At 38.7% G+C, this 16,941-nt stretch overlaps 2 protein-coding genes across 4 annotated transcripts; one reads left to right on the forward strand and one right to left on the reverse strand.

Annotated features, from left to right (window-relative positions):
* Positions 1-1,755: 1,755 nt before the first annotated feature.
* LOC115670508 (TATA-box-binding protein) lies at positions 1,756-6,483 on the reverse strand. 2 transcript variants are annotated; one of them, XM_056320145.1, is made up of 10 exons: positions 6,163-6,483; positions 5,730-5,862; positions 4,541-4,628; positions 4,324-4,395; positions 3,775-3,825; positions 3,390-3,434; positions 3,207-3,299; positions 2,923-3,024; positions 2,761-2,834; positions 1,756-2,066 (listed from the first exon to the last, which is right to left on the reverse strand). In XM_056320145.1, coding segments are annotated over exons 2-10 (603 nt in total). In that variant the 5' UTR covers positions 5,807-5,862; positions 6,163-6,483; the 3' UTR covers positions 1,756-2,065. The 2 variants fall into 2 exon arrangements, with proteins under 2 accessions (XP_056176120.1, XP_030447670.1); XM_030591810.2 differs by having other exon boundaries at positions 6,192-6,482.
* A 1,758-nt stretch (positions 6,484-8,241) lies between these two features.
* On the forward strand, positions 8,242-16,658 carry LOC115670423 (glucosidase 2 subunit beta-like). Of its 2 annotated transcripts, none has more exons than XM_030591690.2 (16): positions 8,242-8,447; positions 8,589-8,705; positions 9,668-9,763; positions 10,989-11,228; positions 12,019-12,224; positions 12,620-12,688; positions 12,783-12,902; positions 13,693-14,029; positions 14,135-14,239; positions 14,325-14,426; positions 14,509-14,566; positions 14,694-14,762; positions 15,663-15,750; positions 16,078-16,139; positions 16,218-16,269; positions 16,365-16,658. In XM_030591690.2, exons 1-16 carry the CDS (start codon positions 8,333-8,335, stop codon positions 16,425-16,427), a joined length of 1,899 nt encoding a protein of 632 aa, XP_030447550.1. In that variant the 5' UTR covers positions 8,242-8,332; the 3' UTR covers positions 16,428-16,658. The 2 variants fall into 2 exon arrangements, with proteins under 2 accessions (XP_030447550.1, XP_030447551.1); XM_030591691.2 differs by having other exon boundaries at positions 12,783-12,875.
* The last annotated feature ends 283 nt before the right edge of the window (positions 16,659-16,941 follow it).

Consider the following 16,941-nt stretch of genomic DNA (forward strand, 5'->3'; position numbering starts at 1 on the left):
TGAGGTTGTCATATGTGTTGCAGGGAGTGAGAGGTTCATTGTTCATTTCATTTCCATGATCAGTAGAATGTTGCGCTTCACTTGTCGGAAAATGTACATGACAGAACTAGTTACGAATGGAACGTTACTTTTCGATCATATCGGGAATCAGTTGAGAAAAACGCTGGGGTATTATGTAGAAGTCTGACAGCTAGCTAAAATGGTATCGCTTCCTGGACTTCGAAACTCGAAATGATAATGAACCTTTACGCTTGGTGCGACAAAGGCATAGACGTGCTTCAATGTGCCCATCGAGCCATTTCCTTCTCTTCCTTTGGGACAGTAATATCGTCATCGGCCCAGAATGGACGAGGATTATCATAAGATTATGTCAGAAAGGGCCTGTAAGAAACCAACTTCAGTGCTCTTGAACTAAATTGAAGAAATGAGAAGAAAATCCTGACGATTGCTAACCAAGTGAAGGAACTTGCTCAAGTGCAACTCCGGGCTAGCAAAATTTTCAGGCAATTACATCTAGATAAAAAGATTTGTGCACAAAGTGTGTAGCTTCCAAGTTCGAACTAAATCTCACTCCACGGTCTGCCAGTACCAAAAAACATGCTCTATTTCTAACCGCGGCAGAGATTCCGACCGCGAGTGATTCTTGTTGGAGTCGGTGCCGCTAAATCAGTATTGTGTCTGGTGGAGAAAAGCATGAGTGGACAAGGTACAATATGTATCGATGGCGAGGCTGACATGATATATTTGTCCGATCATATTACTCGTGTTATGTATATTACAATCAACCCCACGCGTCATTGTAACGTTGTCTTAGCACCAAATAAAATACTACCGAGGACAAGCAAGGTGAGATTAGGATTGGCTTGAGACGGCTACATTCAGAACTAGGACGAAATCTTTTTTCACCGATGTTTATCCGCTTCGGCCTTTAATGTAGAACAGCTGGCAAATGCTTATATGAAAACACCGAGCATCATAAGAGCAGGCGGTCCCGCCCACGCATTAAATGACGAACGGTTAACTTCAAACAATTATGGACCGCCCACGCATTAAATGACCAACGGTTAACTTCAAACAATTATAATTTTTTATCCGAAAGGAGTTATGACGCGTACATTGTATCAAATCCTACAAGATCTTCCAATTGTTTGACCTCCAAACTCATACGTTTTCCTTAATTTCCGTACCTTCAAAGATTTCGGACGCGCTCTACAGATTTTCGAAACGCATTTTGAAAACTTTCCCTTTTAACAACATTTTTTTTTCTTAATTCTGTTATTTAATTTTAATTATTTTAATTATTTGATTGTTTCCTGAAAGGCGACCTCTCTGTAACTAGACACCTAAGACATTATAAACGATATCCTTTTCCAAGTATATCTTCCTCTATATCAGCCTTCCTACTCAATCTTACTTCAATAAACAAAGCTTTTCTACGCCAACCCATGATGACGCCTACTTCCGGCACTTAGCGTTTCACATATTCGACGCATTTCTTTCTCTTGAAATCGTAATCTTTGCCTTCCCAAAGACCTAAGCAGCACTTCAATTGCTCGATACAGCCACGTTACTCGGTCAAGATCAAATTTGAACGGTAATGCAAATCATCCTTATACCAACCACTGAGATTTGAGAGCCATCCTCACCCATAATGTTTCTCAAAATGAAAACACACTCGTAAAATACCAAGAATAGGAAAAGAACATAGCCAGAGAGAGCAAAACTCACTTTTGCTGTCCTTTTAAGCAGAGCAAGGGTCCAGAAAGTCAACTCTGACACCATTAATTTTTTTTAGTATTTCTCATTGGTGACTTTAAGAGGACGGAAGCTGTAATTTTGCACACCGGATGCAAGCAAACAAAACAATACTATTTTCTTTCAAGATACTTGCACATAACAACTTAGTCTTTCTTGCTCTCCCTTAATTTATCTTCAAATTGGCAAGGGCCTCGAGCGCGATATCCTTCCATTATTTACAACTCAACCCAGTCTCCGCCCTCGATGCCAAGCTTTTCCACCCCCCACGACTGCTCGAATTATGTCAATCTGATCTCGACATCAGATATCTGTCACCAAATAAAAATCAACACGGCTCAGATGCTAGAAGCATAGACTACGCAAGCGACAGAACATAAGCTTAGTATATCTTCCTCTATGTCACACTCCTTTGCTGGATACTTCAGACATGTCCTCAGGTTTAAACACAATTGAAGATCCATAACAAGTACGAGCAACGAGAAAGGAACTTCAAAAATCAATTGATAAGGGGATATCACATGCTACAATTTGGAGCCAGAAACAGACTACTTGATTGATATTTACCAAAATTGCCACGTCCTATACGAAGAGAGAAAAGAAGTAACATTGTTTGATACAACCACTACAAAATCTGAAACTTGACTAATCATAAATTGAAGATCCTCAATACCCTATATACATACATGTGTCTGTTCATATGCATCCACCGCTCCATATGTATATGTGCATGTATGTTCATACCAAAAGTTATGTCATTATGCATGATCGCATGCATGTGCTCTTTTATTCAGGTATCATAGGCTTACGTTTGCAGCTACTGCAAATATAGCTGCAAACATAGGCAAGGCTATAGGGCAAACTTCATCTACTAGCAGATAAAGTTAGGACATGCACATGACACATGACCTTTTAGTTATGCCAAAAGCCACACGTTTGCAGAGCCAATGAAAATTGAAATGAAGAACAAAGAATGCTGCAGCGTCAAAAGAATAAGAGCTGTACCATTGTTGGATTTTCCTGAACTCAGTGAGCACAGGGTATATGTTCTCAAAGGCAGTGTATGTCTCATCTCGCACCTGGATAATCTAATAGCATGAGCGAGGGCTAATATGACTCCAGAAATACCCACAGAACCAAATGCATGAGTACAAGCTAGATAATCACCTTTGCCCCAGTGAGGACAATTTTTCCTGACACAAAGATTAGCAGCACAATTTTTGGCTGTTTCATCCGATATATCAAGCCAGGGAACAGCTCTGGTTCATACTGCCGCAAAATTCAAACAAAAAGACGCATTAACCAACAGTTCCAAGAAATGACTTGAGACGAATTGCAGCTTATCTTCTGGTAACAATGACTTTAAAATAGAAAATCCAGTAATACTGAGGCCAAAAAAGAGCAGACGGCTCCTGCCATCATAAGAGGTAAGATGTGCAGCTACAACTTACACTTGAGAAGGCACCATGTGAATATGCAAGACCTTCAAGCCTGATAGGGAATTTCACATCACAAGAACCCACGATATTTTGAATTTTGAAATCCTGGCAAAGACAAGCACCACAAAGTAACTCAGTAACTACGAGCAGTCAACCACAATATTCTGTAACAGAAAGAGAAAGAGACATATGTACCTTAAATTTAGCAGGGAATCCAAGTTTCTGAATGATTCGAGCATACTGGCAGGAAGAAAAAAAGGTTAGCCTTCAAATGATCATTGTCTCGAATTGCATTATTGTTTCATTCCAAATCAAGATGCAAGTTGCAGCCTCGACTGAACTTATCGTTTCATGAAGATTTACTTAATTTTCTCTTATTCATGTACTACTGAAGATTGCTTGTGACAAATCCAAAGACTAACTGCTTCTTATGACACCATCACATCTAATTTTCCATTCCCATTAATTTACAGCTACAAATATATGATAGTTCCGTAGAAAACCAATTAATTGTGAACCTAGACTTTGTACGATGGTGCTATTTGTCATTGGCCATACACCATTCCACTTATCAAGTTACCTTTCGTGCTGCTAACTTTGATTGTTGTTCACTCTTGGCTCCAGTACAAACCTGAAAAGCATAGTGCACTCAGTAAGCAAAGATAACAACCCTAAAGAGAAGCAATAAGTAGACCTGAAACTATGCTCAAGATGGCAAGGAGTACATACACGCATCTTTCAATCGAGATGACGACCATTAAATGTTGATACAAAGCTTCTCATGATTATGAGACGGATCGTTGGCCTCGTAATTATGTGCCACTTTGCATTTCTGTGTTTTCTAATGATTATGAAAATGTAAAGACTGCTAGCCATAGAGCAAGGTAGTAACTATATGTATACAACTATATGTAGTCGGTGCCGGAAGGACGAAGAGATGAATAGAGGTGATTGCTTGCTTTCTTTCAATCAGAGAAATACTCAAAATTAATGACTAAATAAGTTCTAAAGAAAATAACTCAGGCATACACAATCAAGGGGATAGATTTCTATGAATTCAAAAATGACACAGAGAGAAATTTCAGAGGCCAACAGAAACATATTAGGAGTCTGATCTAACATGACTTACCATTTTCCCTGAAGCAAATATCAATGCTGTTGTTTTTGGCTCCCTTATTCTCATAATTACAGCAGCAAAACGCTGCAAAAGATATACATTTGGAAACATTAATCCGTAGAAGTACAAGAAAGTATATTATTGTGTAACCAAAATAATTAACAATACTAGATCTTAAGGAACTAGGTCAAAAACAATTAACAAAGGGAATGATCCGTCAGGCAAATACCTTAGGATTATACTCAGCATTTCGAGCTTGCAAAGCAATGGCCTTGAGATCCAATTTGCAGTCCAAATTCACTGTTGAGACTATGTTCCTGGATAAGTAACACAACACTAATTATTCTCTTTGTAATACGTGTATTAAAAATAGGAGGTGTTTCGATTGCTTGCATAGAACAAAGTAAAGCATCCAAATTGTCTCGGGAAAGGGAGATTATAGTTTCCCAGGCAAGACAAACCACCCGCTCGTTGTCGTGAGATAATTCATGTCCCCATGTTTATGCCGAACAAATGGGCAAACAATGCAAAAAGAATAATATAAGGCCACACAAGACCTTCCATGAACATTATACTCTGCAAAAGCAAGAATTAGACGTATATCTACTTTTTCAAAAGAATAGATCTTAGAGCTACTCACACATACAGATGCATTACTAGCTTAAAACCATGACAGCACCAACCAAACTAATACTCATGCATACAAGTGTGCACATATTTGGTGAATTTACTTAACCAGTAAAGTGGCCTCCCTATAGTGCAAGAGACAATTTACAGGTCATTCTTCAGTTGTCGTTAGTTACCAGCAATCATGTTTTCCTATGTCCTCTAACTTAGTGTAGCCCTCGCATAAAGAACGTATGACACAACTTTGAAAGATCTGTGGAAGGGCAAATTAAAGTTTGGGAAATGGAGCTGCTCCATTTATCTATCTAAATACTCTAGGGCACAAAATAAGCATTTATGTACCCAGTTTGTAACTGAGAAAACTTTCGTGAAGCTGCTTCGGCTTCCAAAGAGCTACATCAGGTTCAAAAGAATGTACGGTGAGCATTCAAAAGCACAAAAAACCATAGGTGGAAGATCTGCACTAGTTCAAAATTTAGTTCTCAAGAACTAACCGAGGGTATTTTGCAGCTCCGATTTTTCAACTTTTATAGGTTTCTTTCGACTCGATCATTCTTGAAATACCAAACCCACTTGAAAGAAATTACACTTTTATCCTTGAAAATTAATTTTATGAAGTAAATCAAATAGTTAAGCTCATTCACTTCGTTGATCATGCTATCACATCAAAACATCACTTGCCAATCCATACAAGACAACGATGCAGCAACACCAACAGCTACAGCAACGTCGACCGGGCTCTCAGTAAACCAGAGAACGACAAATCGCAGGCGCGAAATCGCAAGACTCACTGAAGAGTAGGAACGATTCCTGAAGGATGCTTGGACAGATCAACCGGTTGGCTTCCCTCCAAGCCCTGATCCGCCATGACTCGTCCCCTCCGAAATCTCCACACACAAATCCAACACGGAAACCCCTGTCCACCTACAGAGTTTTCACGAAGGCATAACAAGATTAAGCCAACCCTCACGTCACATCATCTCCAAAACAAATAAAAAAACCCTAATTATCTCTCTCTCTCTCAGATCCTACAACAAGGAAGAAGCTAATCCATATTTTTACTCCAAAAAGCACAAACAAGATCGACCCATCTCTCTTTTCTGAGCCCTAATCACATCTTTCAGTTTCAATTACTTCGGCCAGTCCACAAATTCTTAAAGAACCCAGGTTTTCATTTAACGACCCACTTCTTTTCCAAAGATCTGAACCCGCAATAGAACAGACCCAGATCCCGAAACCAGAAAAGATCGGACCTTTCCTTCGAAACCCGGGGTTTGACCGTTGGGATCGGCTCAGGGGGGACAGATCTGAGCGGAATCCAAGGGGGGAAACCGGCGGGCGGAGCGCCAAAAGTTCGAAAAGGCGAGTCTTTTATAGGTTTATGGACGAGAGATTTGTATTGGGAGGCCTTAAAAATGAGAGAGAGATGAGAGGAGGGAGGGAGAGGAGCGGGAGAGAGGAGACGGGAGAGGAGAGGAGAGGAGAGAGGGAGAGATTTGTGAGGGAAGTGGGAGGACGCTGTGGTGGTCTGCTGCTTATGGAGGCGACGGCAGGTTGCGTAGGTTCTTCGGACAGCTCCTCGGCCCCTTATATTCGTCTCCCCAAAGTGCCCTCGCGGACCTGCCCCGGGACGGCGGGCTCCGAGGGGCGTTTTGGGAAATGCGGTGCGGGGAACGCTGGGGATACGGGGCAGCGCTGCGCGACCGTCCAGTGGCTGCCCGCCACGTCAGGGTGAAAACGCGTCTCCTCGTTTTGGGTTGTGCCCTGTACGAAACGGAGATGTCGACTTTTTCTTTTTCGATTTTCTTTCTCTTTTTTTTTTTCTAAATGTTGGGGAATTAAAGGGACTTTCTCTGGATTTATTGGCCCTTCTTTTCATTTTTTTTTGTTTGGTTAAAGCCTACTTTTTTATATTAATTGACTCAATTACCATTCAAAATTCGACCAAAAAAAATTACCATCCAATTCAATATTTTAATCAACATTGCCCCATCTGTCAATAAAGTTAATGTCATCGTCTCTCTCTTTTAGCAACATATTTGTGCTAAACTTTCTGAATAAAAATCATTCTTTTGTATTAGTAAAAATAGAAAAAGGCCTTCATCTTTTTAAGTAAAACTATGTTTCGAAGGTTGGAAAAGATTTTTCCTTTTGGCGATCACGAAATCATCAATTTGTTAGAGATGATGCAATGCCGTTAGTTTGACTTGTTAGAAAATCGTTCATTTAGTTCCGTTTGTTTAAGTTTTAAGTGATTTTTGTGGAAGTCCATTCAAGTTTCTATATAAGAAAAACTTTGACAATAAGGTTCGTGAGCAATACCGATAGTGTTCAATAAAAGAAAGTTTAGCTTGATCTTTCTCTTGCCTTTTCTCACTGTTTTTTCTAGTCCTTATGTTTAACTATCGGAAAAAGAAAAAACAGGCGGATCGGATTTCTAACTGAATAAACGGTCGGATTTTGTTTTTGCTATTTCGGAGGAAAAAAATGAATCTTTCTTCTCATGCTAGGTTCAGGAAACGTTAAAAAGGGAAAATATCAAATTAAATCGAAATAGGAAAGTATCAATTCATAGATCATTAATTTACCTAAATCCATATATTAGTAAGGGTTAATATCATTAAAAAACCCAAACTGATACATTAGTAATAATTTTACTCAAAACTAATTTTTTAACCATAAAAAATCCCAGATTGGTATACCAATGACAAATTTATCATTGTTAGTTTCTATTAAATTTTACCGTCAAATTACTATGTTGAATGACACGTGACAGTTTACGAGTATAACAATCTAAGGTTTTACCCTTCGTTTGTCACAGGTGTACTATTTTGTGATTTTTGTATTAATCAAATTTAACGGAAACTAACACGGGATAAATTTGTCACAAGTGTACCGGTTTAGGATTTTTAGTGGTCAAAAAATTAGTTTGAAATAAATTTGTTACAAGTGCAATAGTTTGGGGTTTTTAGTGGTCCAAAAATTAGTTTTGGTTTATCACATAAGTATCGGTTTGAGTTTTTCGCGGTATTAACCCTATTAGTAATGCATGCTTGATAAAGTCGAAACTAATTTGGTCAGTTGACATGCGATTTCGACTTTATTGCACATTATTATATCATGAGACGAGAAAAAAACTAAATTCATTTCCATTTTCGACCCAAAAAAAAATTCATTTCCATAGGTTTTGTTGAAAATGCAGATATTCCACGTAACATGACGTCGGCAGGTTGACTCGCGTGTCTGCGCCAAAAACGACGTCGTTTCTGGCGTGGGAGCCTTCCTCCTGCTGCTCTCTGTCTCTGCGTGCAAGTGAATTCCCAAGATCACAGTCGAGACATCTTGAAGAATTACTGCTTCTGGGTTTCGACTTTTTGACCACTTCCCTCCGGACATGAACTTCTTGCCAATCATCTCCATCTCCATCGTCGTCACATTGGTTCTGCTGTCCAGCGGATCATCCTCGACTTCACTACCCAATGACCCGCTTCTTGGGATTGCTCCTGGAGGTTCGAGCCAATCGCTTTCTTCTGGTGTCTTGTTTGTGAAATTTGTTATTGGACAAAGCTTGCTAGAGTGTGTGGGGTTGTTGGGTTTTGACTTTTTGAGGTTGTGGTTGGATGATTGATGAGAATCTGCGTGATACCCAGATGTGAAATATTACAGTTCATCGGACGGGATCAAATGTAAGGATGGATCGAAGAAATTTACCAGAGCCCAGCTCAATGACGATTTCTGCGACTGCCCCGATGGCACGGATGAGCCAGGTCCTTTTTGAGCCATCTTTGAGCCATTGGTTTGCTATATCGTCCTTGCTATTGGTTGGTCTCACATTTTGCATTGTGTTTAGATGGATGAGGGGATGCAACGGAAGGGAAATAAGGACAGAGATTATGAATAGGATGAACAATGGAAATAATAGAATAAACATTTCTTTTTTAGGCCATAGACCTTCCCCCGGGCGCAAGACTGGGAGGAAACAGAAGTAAATTCATGAATCACTGTCGCCCTTCTTTTCATTGATGTCCGTCTTGTACAATAATGAGATGCGTATGAAGAACTCCCGGTCTTCTTCTTTGCCAAACAAAGCAGACGAATTGTTACCTTAAGCAATTTTACCGGTTATTATAAACTGGCGGGTATATTACGAGGACTTAATCTTTTCCTTCGTAATTGTCATGAACAATCAGTTTTGCTTTATAGATCAGCAAAAACTAAGGATTGCTTTATTTGATATAAATGCTTTTGAAGAGCAACGATACATATTAAGTTTATATGGGACTTTCATGAACTGGCATTGTTGAGCGATGCTCTCTATTGATATCTTAGTAATGATGGTTCATCAAGAAGCTCAGCCAGCCTCATGTTAGTTCAGTTGTATTGTGCTCGTCACAAACCATGAATTTTTCTTTTGTTAGGCTTGTAGTATGAATTAGCCATCCTGGTTTTAGATAATCTATGAAATAAATTACTTATCCAAAAAAGACTGTTACTTCTCCTAGGGTTTATTTCTTCTTTTAGAACATAGTATGTGTGCAAACACCTAGTAGTGTCCATATCTGGACCCGCTTTGATGTTAGACTATTCTAAATGACACTGTTACTTTTACCAGGCTTTGTTTCTTTCTTTAGAACATCGCATGTATGTCTGCAAATTCCTTGTAGTGTCCACCACTAGAGCTATGTACTCTTCTAATTGTAACTTCACTTTCTCTGACTCGATAATGCAGGAACATCAGCATGCCCAAATGGAAAATTTTATTGTCGGAATGCAGGACATGTTCCTGTCATTATATTTTCTTCAAGAGTAAATGACGGTATTTGTGGTAAGTAGTTCATCAGAACTTTTTCTTCATGGTCTTGGCCGTTCCAAGCATTTATTTTCCTGTGTTGTTGTGGACCTCGTTCTCCCTTCTGACCATCTGTACACAACACATGCATGTAAGTTCATGTAAGGCCATCGAACAAGATCCTGCTGCCATTGAAATGACCAACAAGGTTGCAATTCCTTCTTAGACATGGAAATATTAGCTATGACATCATGTATGGCCAAGGCCAGAAGTCCTCTTTACAGATTTTAATTGCTTCAATGCCAAGGATATCTCTAATCTTCACTGCAATGAGATGTTCCATGCTTTAGTGTCATGAGGCGCTGATTAATCATATTTTGTGCAACAACATTTATTTTACCTGCTTTAGCAACTTCTTGTCCTGGATCGTTTTCCTCACCAAACAAACATCATCGCCAAAAGTTTACTTTGGATACTATTTAATGAACCCCAGTACCATGAAGACGAGTGAACAAGGGTAATTTCTAGTGATAACAGATTTGAGACTACTTGTTAGGAACTCTCCAACTTTTGAGGACAAGGACACTAATTGTGAGATATGCATATGGGAAATGAATAGAAACTTTTTTGCGGCTTTACATCTTAAGGATTGTTTGAAAAGCTAGACAAGAGCGGCTTTTTCAATGGAGAACAGTTTGCTTGCTCAGTCCGGTTCAATCCAGTGAAAAGAAAGTGGTCAAAACTAGGTGAAATGGAGAAGTGGTTGAGTTGGGATTGATTTTTTCCTTAACACTCATCAATGAACAGGGTTTCTGAGAACACAAGAAAAATTGCAGGAAAGGGGAAAGGTTGGAGAGAAAACAAAAGGTGCATATTTAAATAAAATCTACATGCTAATTGTTATATGCATGGAACTGCAGAGTGATCAATTGTAAGTAAAATGGATGATGAATGAGTAGATTAAGTAACATCATAACATTGTGATAAGACACTAGTTTATGCTTAGACTAATTTTCCCTTTTCATCGTTTAGGATTTTTGTCGATTGGACAAATACTAAATGCTAAGGTCTTATAAAAAATTTACATGCTGACATCATCTGACCTCGATAGGTTGACAGAATTACTAAATCGTTCTGGTTCTTGTAACACTGATTTTAGCATCCGCTGGACAAAGGGGTAACTAGCAGGTGGTCATTCTTTTCTGCTCCCTCTTATTGTTTCCTCCTAATGTATGTTCTTTGCCTGCTCCATGATATTCAGACTGCTGCGACGGGAGTGATGAATACGACGATAAAGTGAAGTGCCTGAACACATGTCGGGAAGCTGGAAAAGCAGCAAGAGAAGAGTTGAAGAAAAAAATTGCTGGGTACCAGGAGGGCGTTACCATACGGAAAAAGGAAGTGGAACAGGCAAAAGTATCTCTTGCAAAAGACAAGGAAGAATTGTCAAAACTGAAAATTGAGGAGAAAGTACTGAAAGTGCAGTTTGAACAGCTTAAAGGTTTGATTTTTCCTAATTTGGTGGTATCTTGGCAAAAAAACTTGAATTAAGTCATCATGATCTCATTAAATCTGAGTTCGCCCTTAAAACGTAGTTGCTGGCTACGGCTCATATATTTCATTTGTTGATGCTGCATCTATTGCTGAAGTTTCAGTGATAGCAGCATAATATGGTCTATGGAATTGGGAAAACTAAAACTCTGATGATGATGATGAACTCATTATTGAGATTCTACTTGATATAGCTTGCAAATAGATATATTTTACAGTACTAACTGTTTGATAATTTTACTAAACGACAAAGCATTTCCCGAATGAGTGTGGATGTTGTGCTTATTAGACATTGATGTGCCAGATGTTTTCCAGCCTTGTAGGTAAATGAATGGAAGATTGGGAATCGTTTGGTTTAACTCACTAAAGAAATTACTTCATCCCTCTAAATGAGTGTCTAGTGGTGTTATGATGTTTGGAAAATTAGGCTATGTTTGGGAAAATCGGGAAATGGAAGGGATAGGTGGAAAGTTGGGAGAATTTTGAAAATTCTGTGAGAGAGAAATAGAGGGAAAATTCTAATTTTGTGATACTTTCTCTCCAAATTCCATCCCCTTGGTGCCCCAAAATAGCCTTAGTGTCATGGTCACTATTTGCTATTTCTGTTGTTCTACACGTGCTTGGACTACCCTTCTTCCATTTTTGGGCACTTTATGATGCTTAGGTTAAGATTTCTTTTACATGTGTTCTTTTTTGTATTACTTTCAATTGTTTTTGTCCTGCTTCATCTCTCAATATAGAGCGCAAAGAACAAATAGAGAAAGCAGAGGAGAAAGAGCGCATGAGGAAAGAAAAAGAAGAGAGAGAAAAAAGAGAAGCTGAGGAGAAAGCTGGTATCAACCAAGAGAGAATTGAAAAGGGGATAGGAGGTGAAAGGGATACGTCAACTACAGAGAGTACGCATGATGAAAGGATTGGACTTGTGGATGATTATCCATCTGACCAGGTTCAATAGAATTTCTCTATCCTATTAACTTTTTGGCGAGTTGTAGGTCAATGGGTTGTAGAAAATTGTTGTTTCTTAATTTTTGAATGTTTTGTCGCGGGATCTATATTGCTTGCTGCATGTTTTGTAGTGTGCGGAATATGAGCTGCATGGACAATGTCTTAAATTTTTTTTTTTTTGGTCGAAATAAAATTACCTATGGACTGCTTGAATAATGTTTTGTTTGCATCATAGCTATTGTGCCTCTGCACATGCATGTTGATTCGATACCTTTCTTTTCGTTTTCAGTTTTAATAGTAGGGCATGCTTACAAAGTTTTGGAATGCATATTAGTATGTTAACTTCCTATGCGATAAATTTCCTCCCAGTTCTTTACACATGTGCGCTTTCGATAGGATTTGGAAGAAGATTTGGCAGCAGAACATGATCATGTATCAACTGGAGTCCAAGATAAGGGAATTACTGTAAGTCGTCAAAAGTTTAACCAAGCAATACAGGCAATTGATTTTCTGTAGTCAATGTAATTCCAACAATTTGGACATTTGTTGTTCTGTATAGCATGCTGTGGAAAAGAAAGATGAGTCGGTAACACCGGCAAGCGAGGAAGAGTCAATCGTTTCATCTGAACCTATTGTTGACGCTGAAAGCAAGGTGGCTAATGGCTATATAACTGCAGAAGTACTTTTTCTCAACTCTTTTGGTTTTATTACTTTAACGTGACTGCAAACCCTTAGATTTCTCTGGTAAAATCTGGTGCAATCATAAGTACGTATTATGTCATAGATGCTATTCGCTTACCACTAATACTGCCTATGCAATTCTGCGATGTGCATGAAATTTTTTGCTCTCATACCAAACTTTGATTTCAGTCAATCATTGCAGAGAACGTTATGGCTTGGCGGAAGTGAATGTCTGACAGAAAATCATGTCGGCCATAGAAATTAGAGTCATCCTCACCACCTTCATTAATGGACTCCTCTTATCTCGTCTTTTTTGTGTAATATGATCCCATTCAATGTTTTGGGTATCTCTGCTTTCTTCAGATGATCTTCCTTGCAATGAATTGGTCGAGCCTGCTCCTTTTCTGCCATTGGCAGTGTATGAAACATAACTCGCATGTCATGGAAAATCCTGTTAGGTTTAATCTAACATGAAGAAATATATTCTGATCATAATTTTGAGGCAATAGTTCTAATAGAAAATCCAGCTATTCTTCAAAATTTGGCAAGAGCAATTTTATTTCTCTATTTAATATCCATCAAGTAGATATCATGGGTTTGAGAATGAATATCTTTACTTGAGGTGTTTACATGACTGCATGTTACTTTTCTTCCTCTTGCCCCATGCGCATTTTTTTATTTTTATGGAGTTTCTGAAGTTCTTGTGGTCTTGAATTTGAAATGATCTCAGATATCTCACTTTAACCGGCTTTTCCAAAATTTGTGAATGATTCTTTTATTACTCATAGGGAGATGACGCATCTGAGAATGCCGAGGAACTGTCAAAGGAAGAGTTGGGTCAACTTGTTGCTTCTCGTTGGACAGGGGGGAAGACAGAGAAGGAAAGTGGGGAAGACTTTGCAAGAGATAATAATCACGAGGAACAAAGTAGCGAGATCCCAAAAAACATGCGTGATGGTATTGATGATATATATGCGTTAGATACTGCTGACATCGAAAAGAATGAGTATGATAATGTGGAAGATGGGTTTGATGAAGATTCTGCAGTGAAGAATCATTATGATTTCAGTTCTCATTCCAAAGATGAATCAGATAGTGACTCAGACGATGATTTAGACTTAGAAGGTTCGCTTTTTGGCTTCCTGTGAATTTGAATATCCTGTTCTTAAAGATCGCTGGAATTTTAGTAACCTGATGTGTCATGTTACATGGAATAATATCAACTTATAGATCTAGCAATCAAGAAGTTCTTTTCTTGGGTAGAGAAGATGAAGAAAATGTGGTGGGGAATTCTTCGAGCTATCAATATATTCCAGACTCCTGTTGACATATCTGGTTGGTGGTAACATTATAGTTTGACTTCTAATCTTAATTTCGAATGGCACAGAATCACGTCGTTTGTTTATTCTTTTTTCTTCAGAGGCTACTCAGGTACGCAAAGAATATGATGAATTGAGTACCAAATTATCTAAGATCCAGTCGAGAATATCAAGCTTGTCACAAAAGCTGAAACAGGATTTCGGTGAGAAGATACGTCTATACTTGTGAGAATATCTTGGACAATGGTGCTCTTGTGAACTAAAACTCAGAATTAAATGGTACAGGCCCAGAAAAGGAGTTCTACTCATACTATGATCGCTGTTTTGAGAGCAAACAGAATAAGTTACTACTTCTCTTTTCTGGGATGTTCTTTCCGATCGTCACGTTTTTCAAATTGAGTCAAGGGCCAATTTGCAAAGATCAAGCTTTCTCAGCAGTCAGTGTCCTAATTTCTCATCTCTTGATCTAGGTATGTTTACAAATTGTGCCCCTTTAAAGAAGCTTCCCAGCATGAAGGGCACTCTACAACTCGCTTGGGGTATGCTTTTTATGTTATTTGTCATGAAATTTTCATCTATGCGATTGCTATTCTCATGTTAGAAGAGTTGCTAGTTTATTTGTCTGTGTTGTGCTGAGAATCACTTTCCTTACATCATCTTTACAGAGGCACCAATTTTCTTCTTCAGCTTGATAAAGAGATTGCCGAGAAATCTTAATTGATGATTGGTTTAAGGAATACATCTTAAACTCTTAGTCTACTCAATTACCAGTGGATCAAACATAGGTTAGCTTTGTTTCTAATGCAAATGAACCTGTTGTCTATCTACAAGTAGCTAGCAAATTGCTCTTATAAAACTTGGCAGTACTGACTTTTTCCATCATGAATTCAACCGACAAAGCCTTAGGCCTTAATTGCAAATAGAAGAAATCTCGGGGCTAATTCGTCTTGGCAAATGCCAAAATGCCCACTCGTATGAATTAACACTATTCATGTAGCACCTATATTTTTTTGTCCCTGAGATATTTAGGAAAAATTTACTTTGCCATGATTAGATGACCGAACCAGACTGTAGATGTACAATTTTGTAGGCATTTGAATTGTAAATTATGGTAATCTTCTTCTAAATGAGACGTAATGTTGGCTCAGATGAATTGAACCATTCCTTATTCATATCTGTCATCTTTAGAGGGAAAATGTTTGGTCCCTTGAAGTCCATGCAATTTGTCTGTGGTCTCATAAACTGTTAGAATTACCATGAAGATATTCTTTAATTCTTCTCAGCTGATTGATGTTGCACATGTTCAAACCCTGCATCTCGGATATTAATTTTATCATCCTAGTTTTTCTTTTTCGCCCGTCACAATCTCCATTGCACTATACTCCCTCTGGATTTTTTATTCATAATACTATATGATGGTTATCATGTGCGGTTACTAGGAAGTGGGACAAATTTGACGACAGTTTCAGAGTCATGATCTTCTCATCCGGTGACAAGTGCTGGAATGGTCCAGACAGAAGTATGAAGGTACTTTATTTGATGCTTTAGATTTTAGTTGGTCATAAATAGACATGGTTGAGAGTTTTTTTCCCTCTTAAGACGTAATTTATTTGGTACCAATGTCGACTTCTCAGCTTTGCGATTCTCTTAGAAAGATAAGCCATTGCACAATGTGCTAAATTAAGGGATCGAAGAGCTTGTATATTGGCTGTTTTGCAAGGCTTGCTCGATTTCCTTAATTTTGAGATGAGGCCGATTTCGATTGATCATCACGTGTCAAGAAATGCCAGCCTCTAAGTGGGATAGGTGGTGGTACGTATTGCTGTTATGATGTCTGCTATTGCACGTTTACAGGTGAAGCTGAGATGTGGGTTGAAAAATGAGGTTACTCATGTAGACGAACCAAGTCGTTGCGAGTAAGGATTTCTTCCCTATTACTGCCTGTGTGTAATTGTACGTCTCTTTCTTGTGTAAAATCTGGTTCTCTGTGACAGATATGAAGCACTGCTATCCACTCCAGCTCTTTGTAAAGAAGATAAACTGAAGGTACTTATTCTGTCATGTCTCCGCTGTTTCAAAATCACCTGTTAATTCAAGTAGTTTCTTATGGATGCCTAAAATTTTCTACTAACGTGCTACAGGAACTTCAAGATAAGCTAGACATGATGAGTAGAGAACTGATGGACGGCCATGACGAACTATAATAGATGGACAGAATCAATGAGTTGGAGATTCCTTTCGCATGCTGACTTATTGAGCTTGTACTATCCACTTTGTTCATAAGAGGCTTACACGTAACATTTCTCAAGTAAAGTAGCGACTCCTGCAGCCTTTTTCAGTTTGCTGTAATGCCGATAGTTTTGTGTATGCCCAAAACATGGTTATTCCTTTGACTGTATACAGCTCTCTTGTATATCGATATCAGGCTTTTCAGATGTCGAACAGCGGTTAGCTAGTTTGAATGTTAGATCGTGCAGAAGACATAATTGGTAATTCACAGCAGATGAAAATGGCGACGACTATTGCTATAGGGAATCCATGAGCAGGCTATTCTTTTTTAACACCCGTCAGTCTAAACTTGTACCACGTCAGGACAGTCCTCTCATCTCTCCGTGCAATCGAGCAATTACTGAGTCGAGCATGACGGTGGTCGTCGCATCTTAACCAATTCAATAGTTGCTCGCAATCCCATCGACCTACCAACTGTATTGTGGGCTA

Source organism: Syzygium oleosum, unplaced genomic scaffold (assembly GCF_021117445.2).
Source record: "Syzygium oleosum isolate NSW1041296 unplaced genomic scaffold, Sole_v2.1 Sole_v2.19, whole genome shotgun sequence".
In the NCBI taxonomy this organism is placed as follows: domain Eukaryota; kingdom Viridiplantae; phylum Streptophyta; class Magnoliopsida; order Myrtales; family Myrtaceae; genus Syzygium; species Syzygium oleosum.

Bases quoted from the DNA above. Each gene is read 5' to 3' on its own strand.
- LOC115670508 (XM_056320145.1), bottom strand. From the start codon at position 5,806: ATGGCGGATCAGGGCTTGGAGGGAAGCCAACCGGTTGATCTGTCCAAG. The intron at 4,396-4,540 runs GTATTTGCCTGA...TATCTTTTGCAG, and splicing joins ATGCTGAGTATAATCCTAAG to CGTTTTGCTGCTGTAATTAT. The intron at 3,435-3,774 runs GTAACTTGATAA...TCTTCCTGCCAG, and splicing joins CAAAGTTAGCAGCACGAAAG to TATGCTCGAATCATTCAGAA.
- LOC115670423 (XM_030591690.2), top strand. From the start codon at position 8,333: ATGAACTTCTTGCCAATCATCTCCATCTCCATCGTCGTCACATTGGTT. The intron at 9,764-10,988 runs GTAAGTAGTTCA...CATGATATTCAG, and splicing joins AGTAAATGACGGTATTTGTG to ACTGCTGCGACGGGAGTGAT. The intron at 14,763-15,662 runs GTATGCTTTTTA...TGCGGTTACTAG, and splicing joins CACTCTACAACTCGCTTGGG to GAAGTGGGACAAATTTGACG.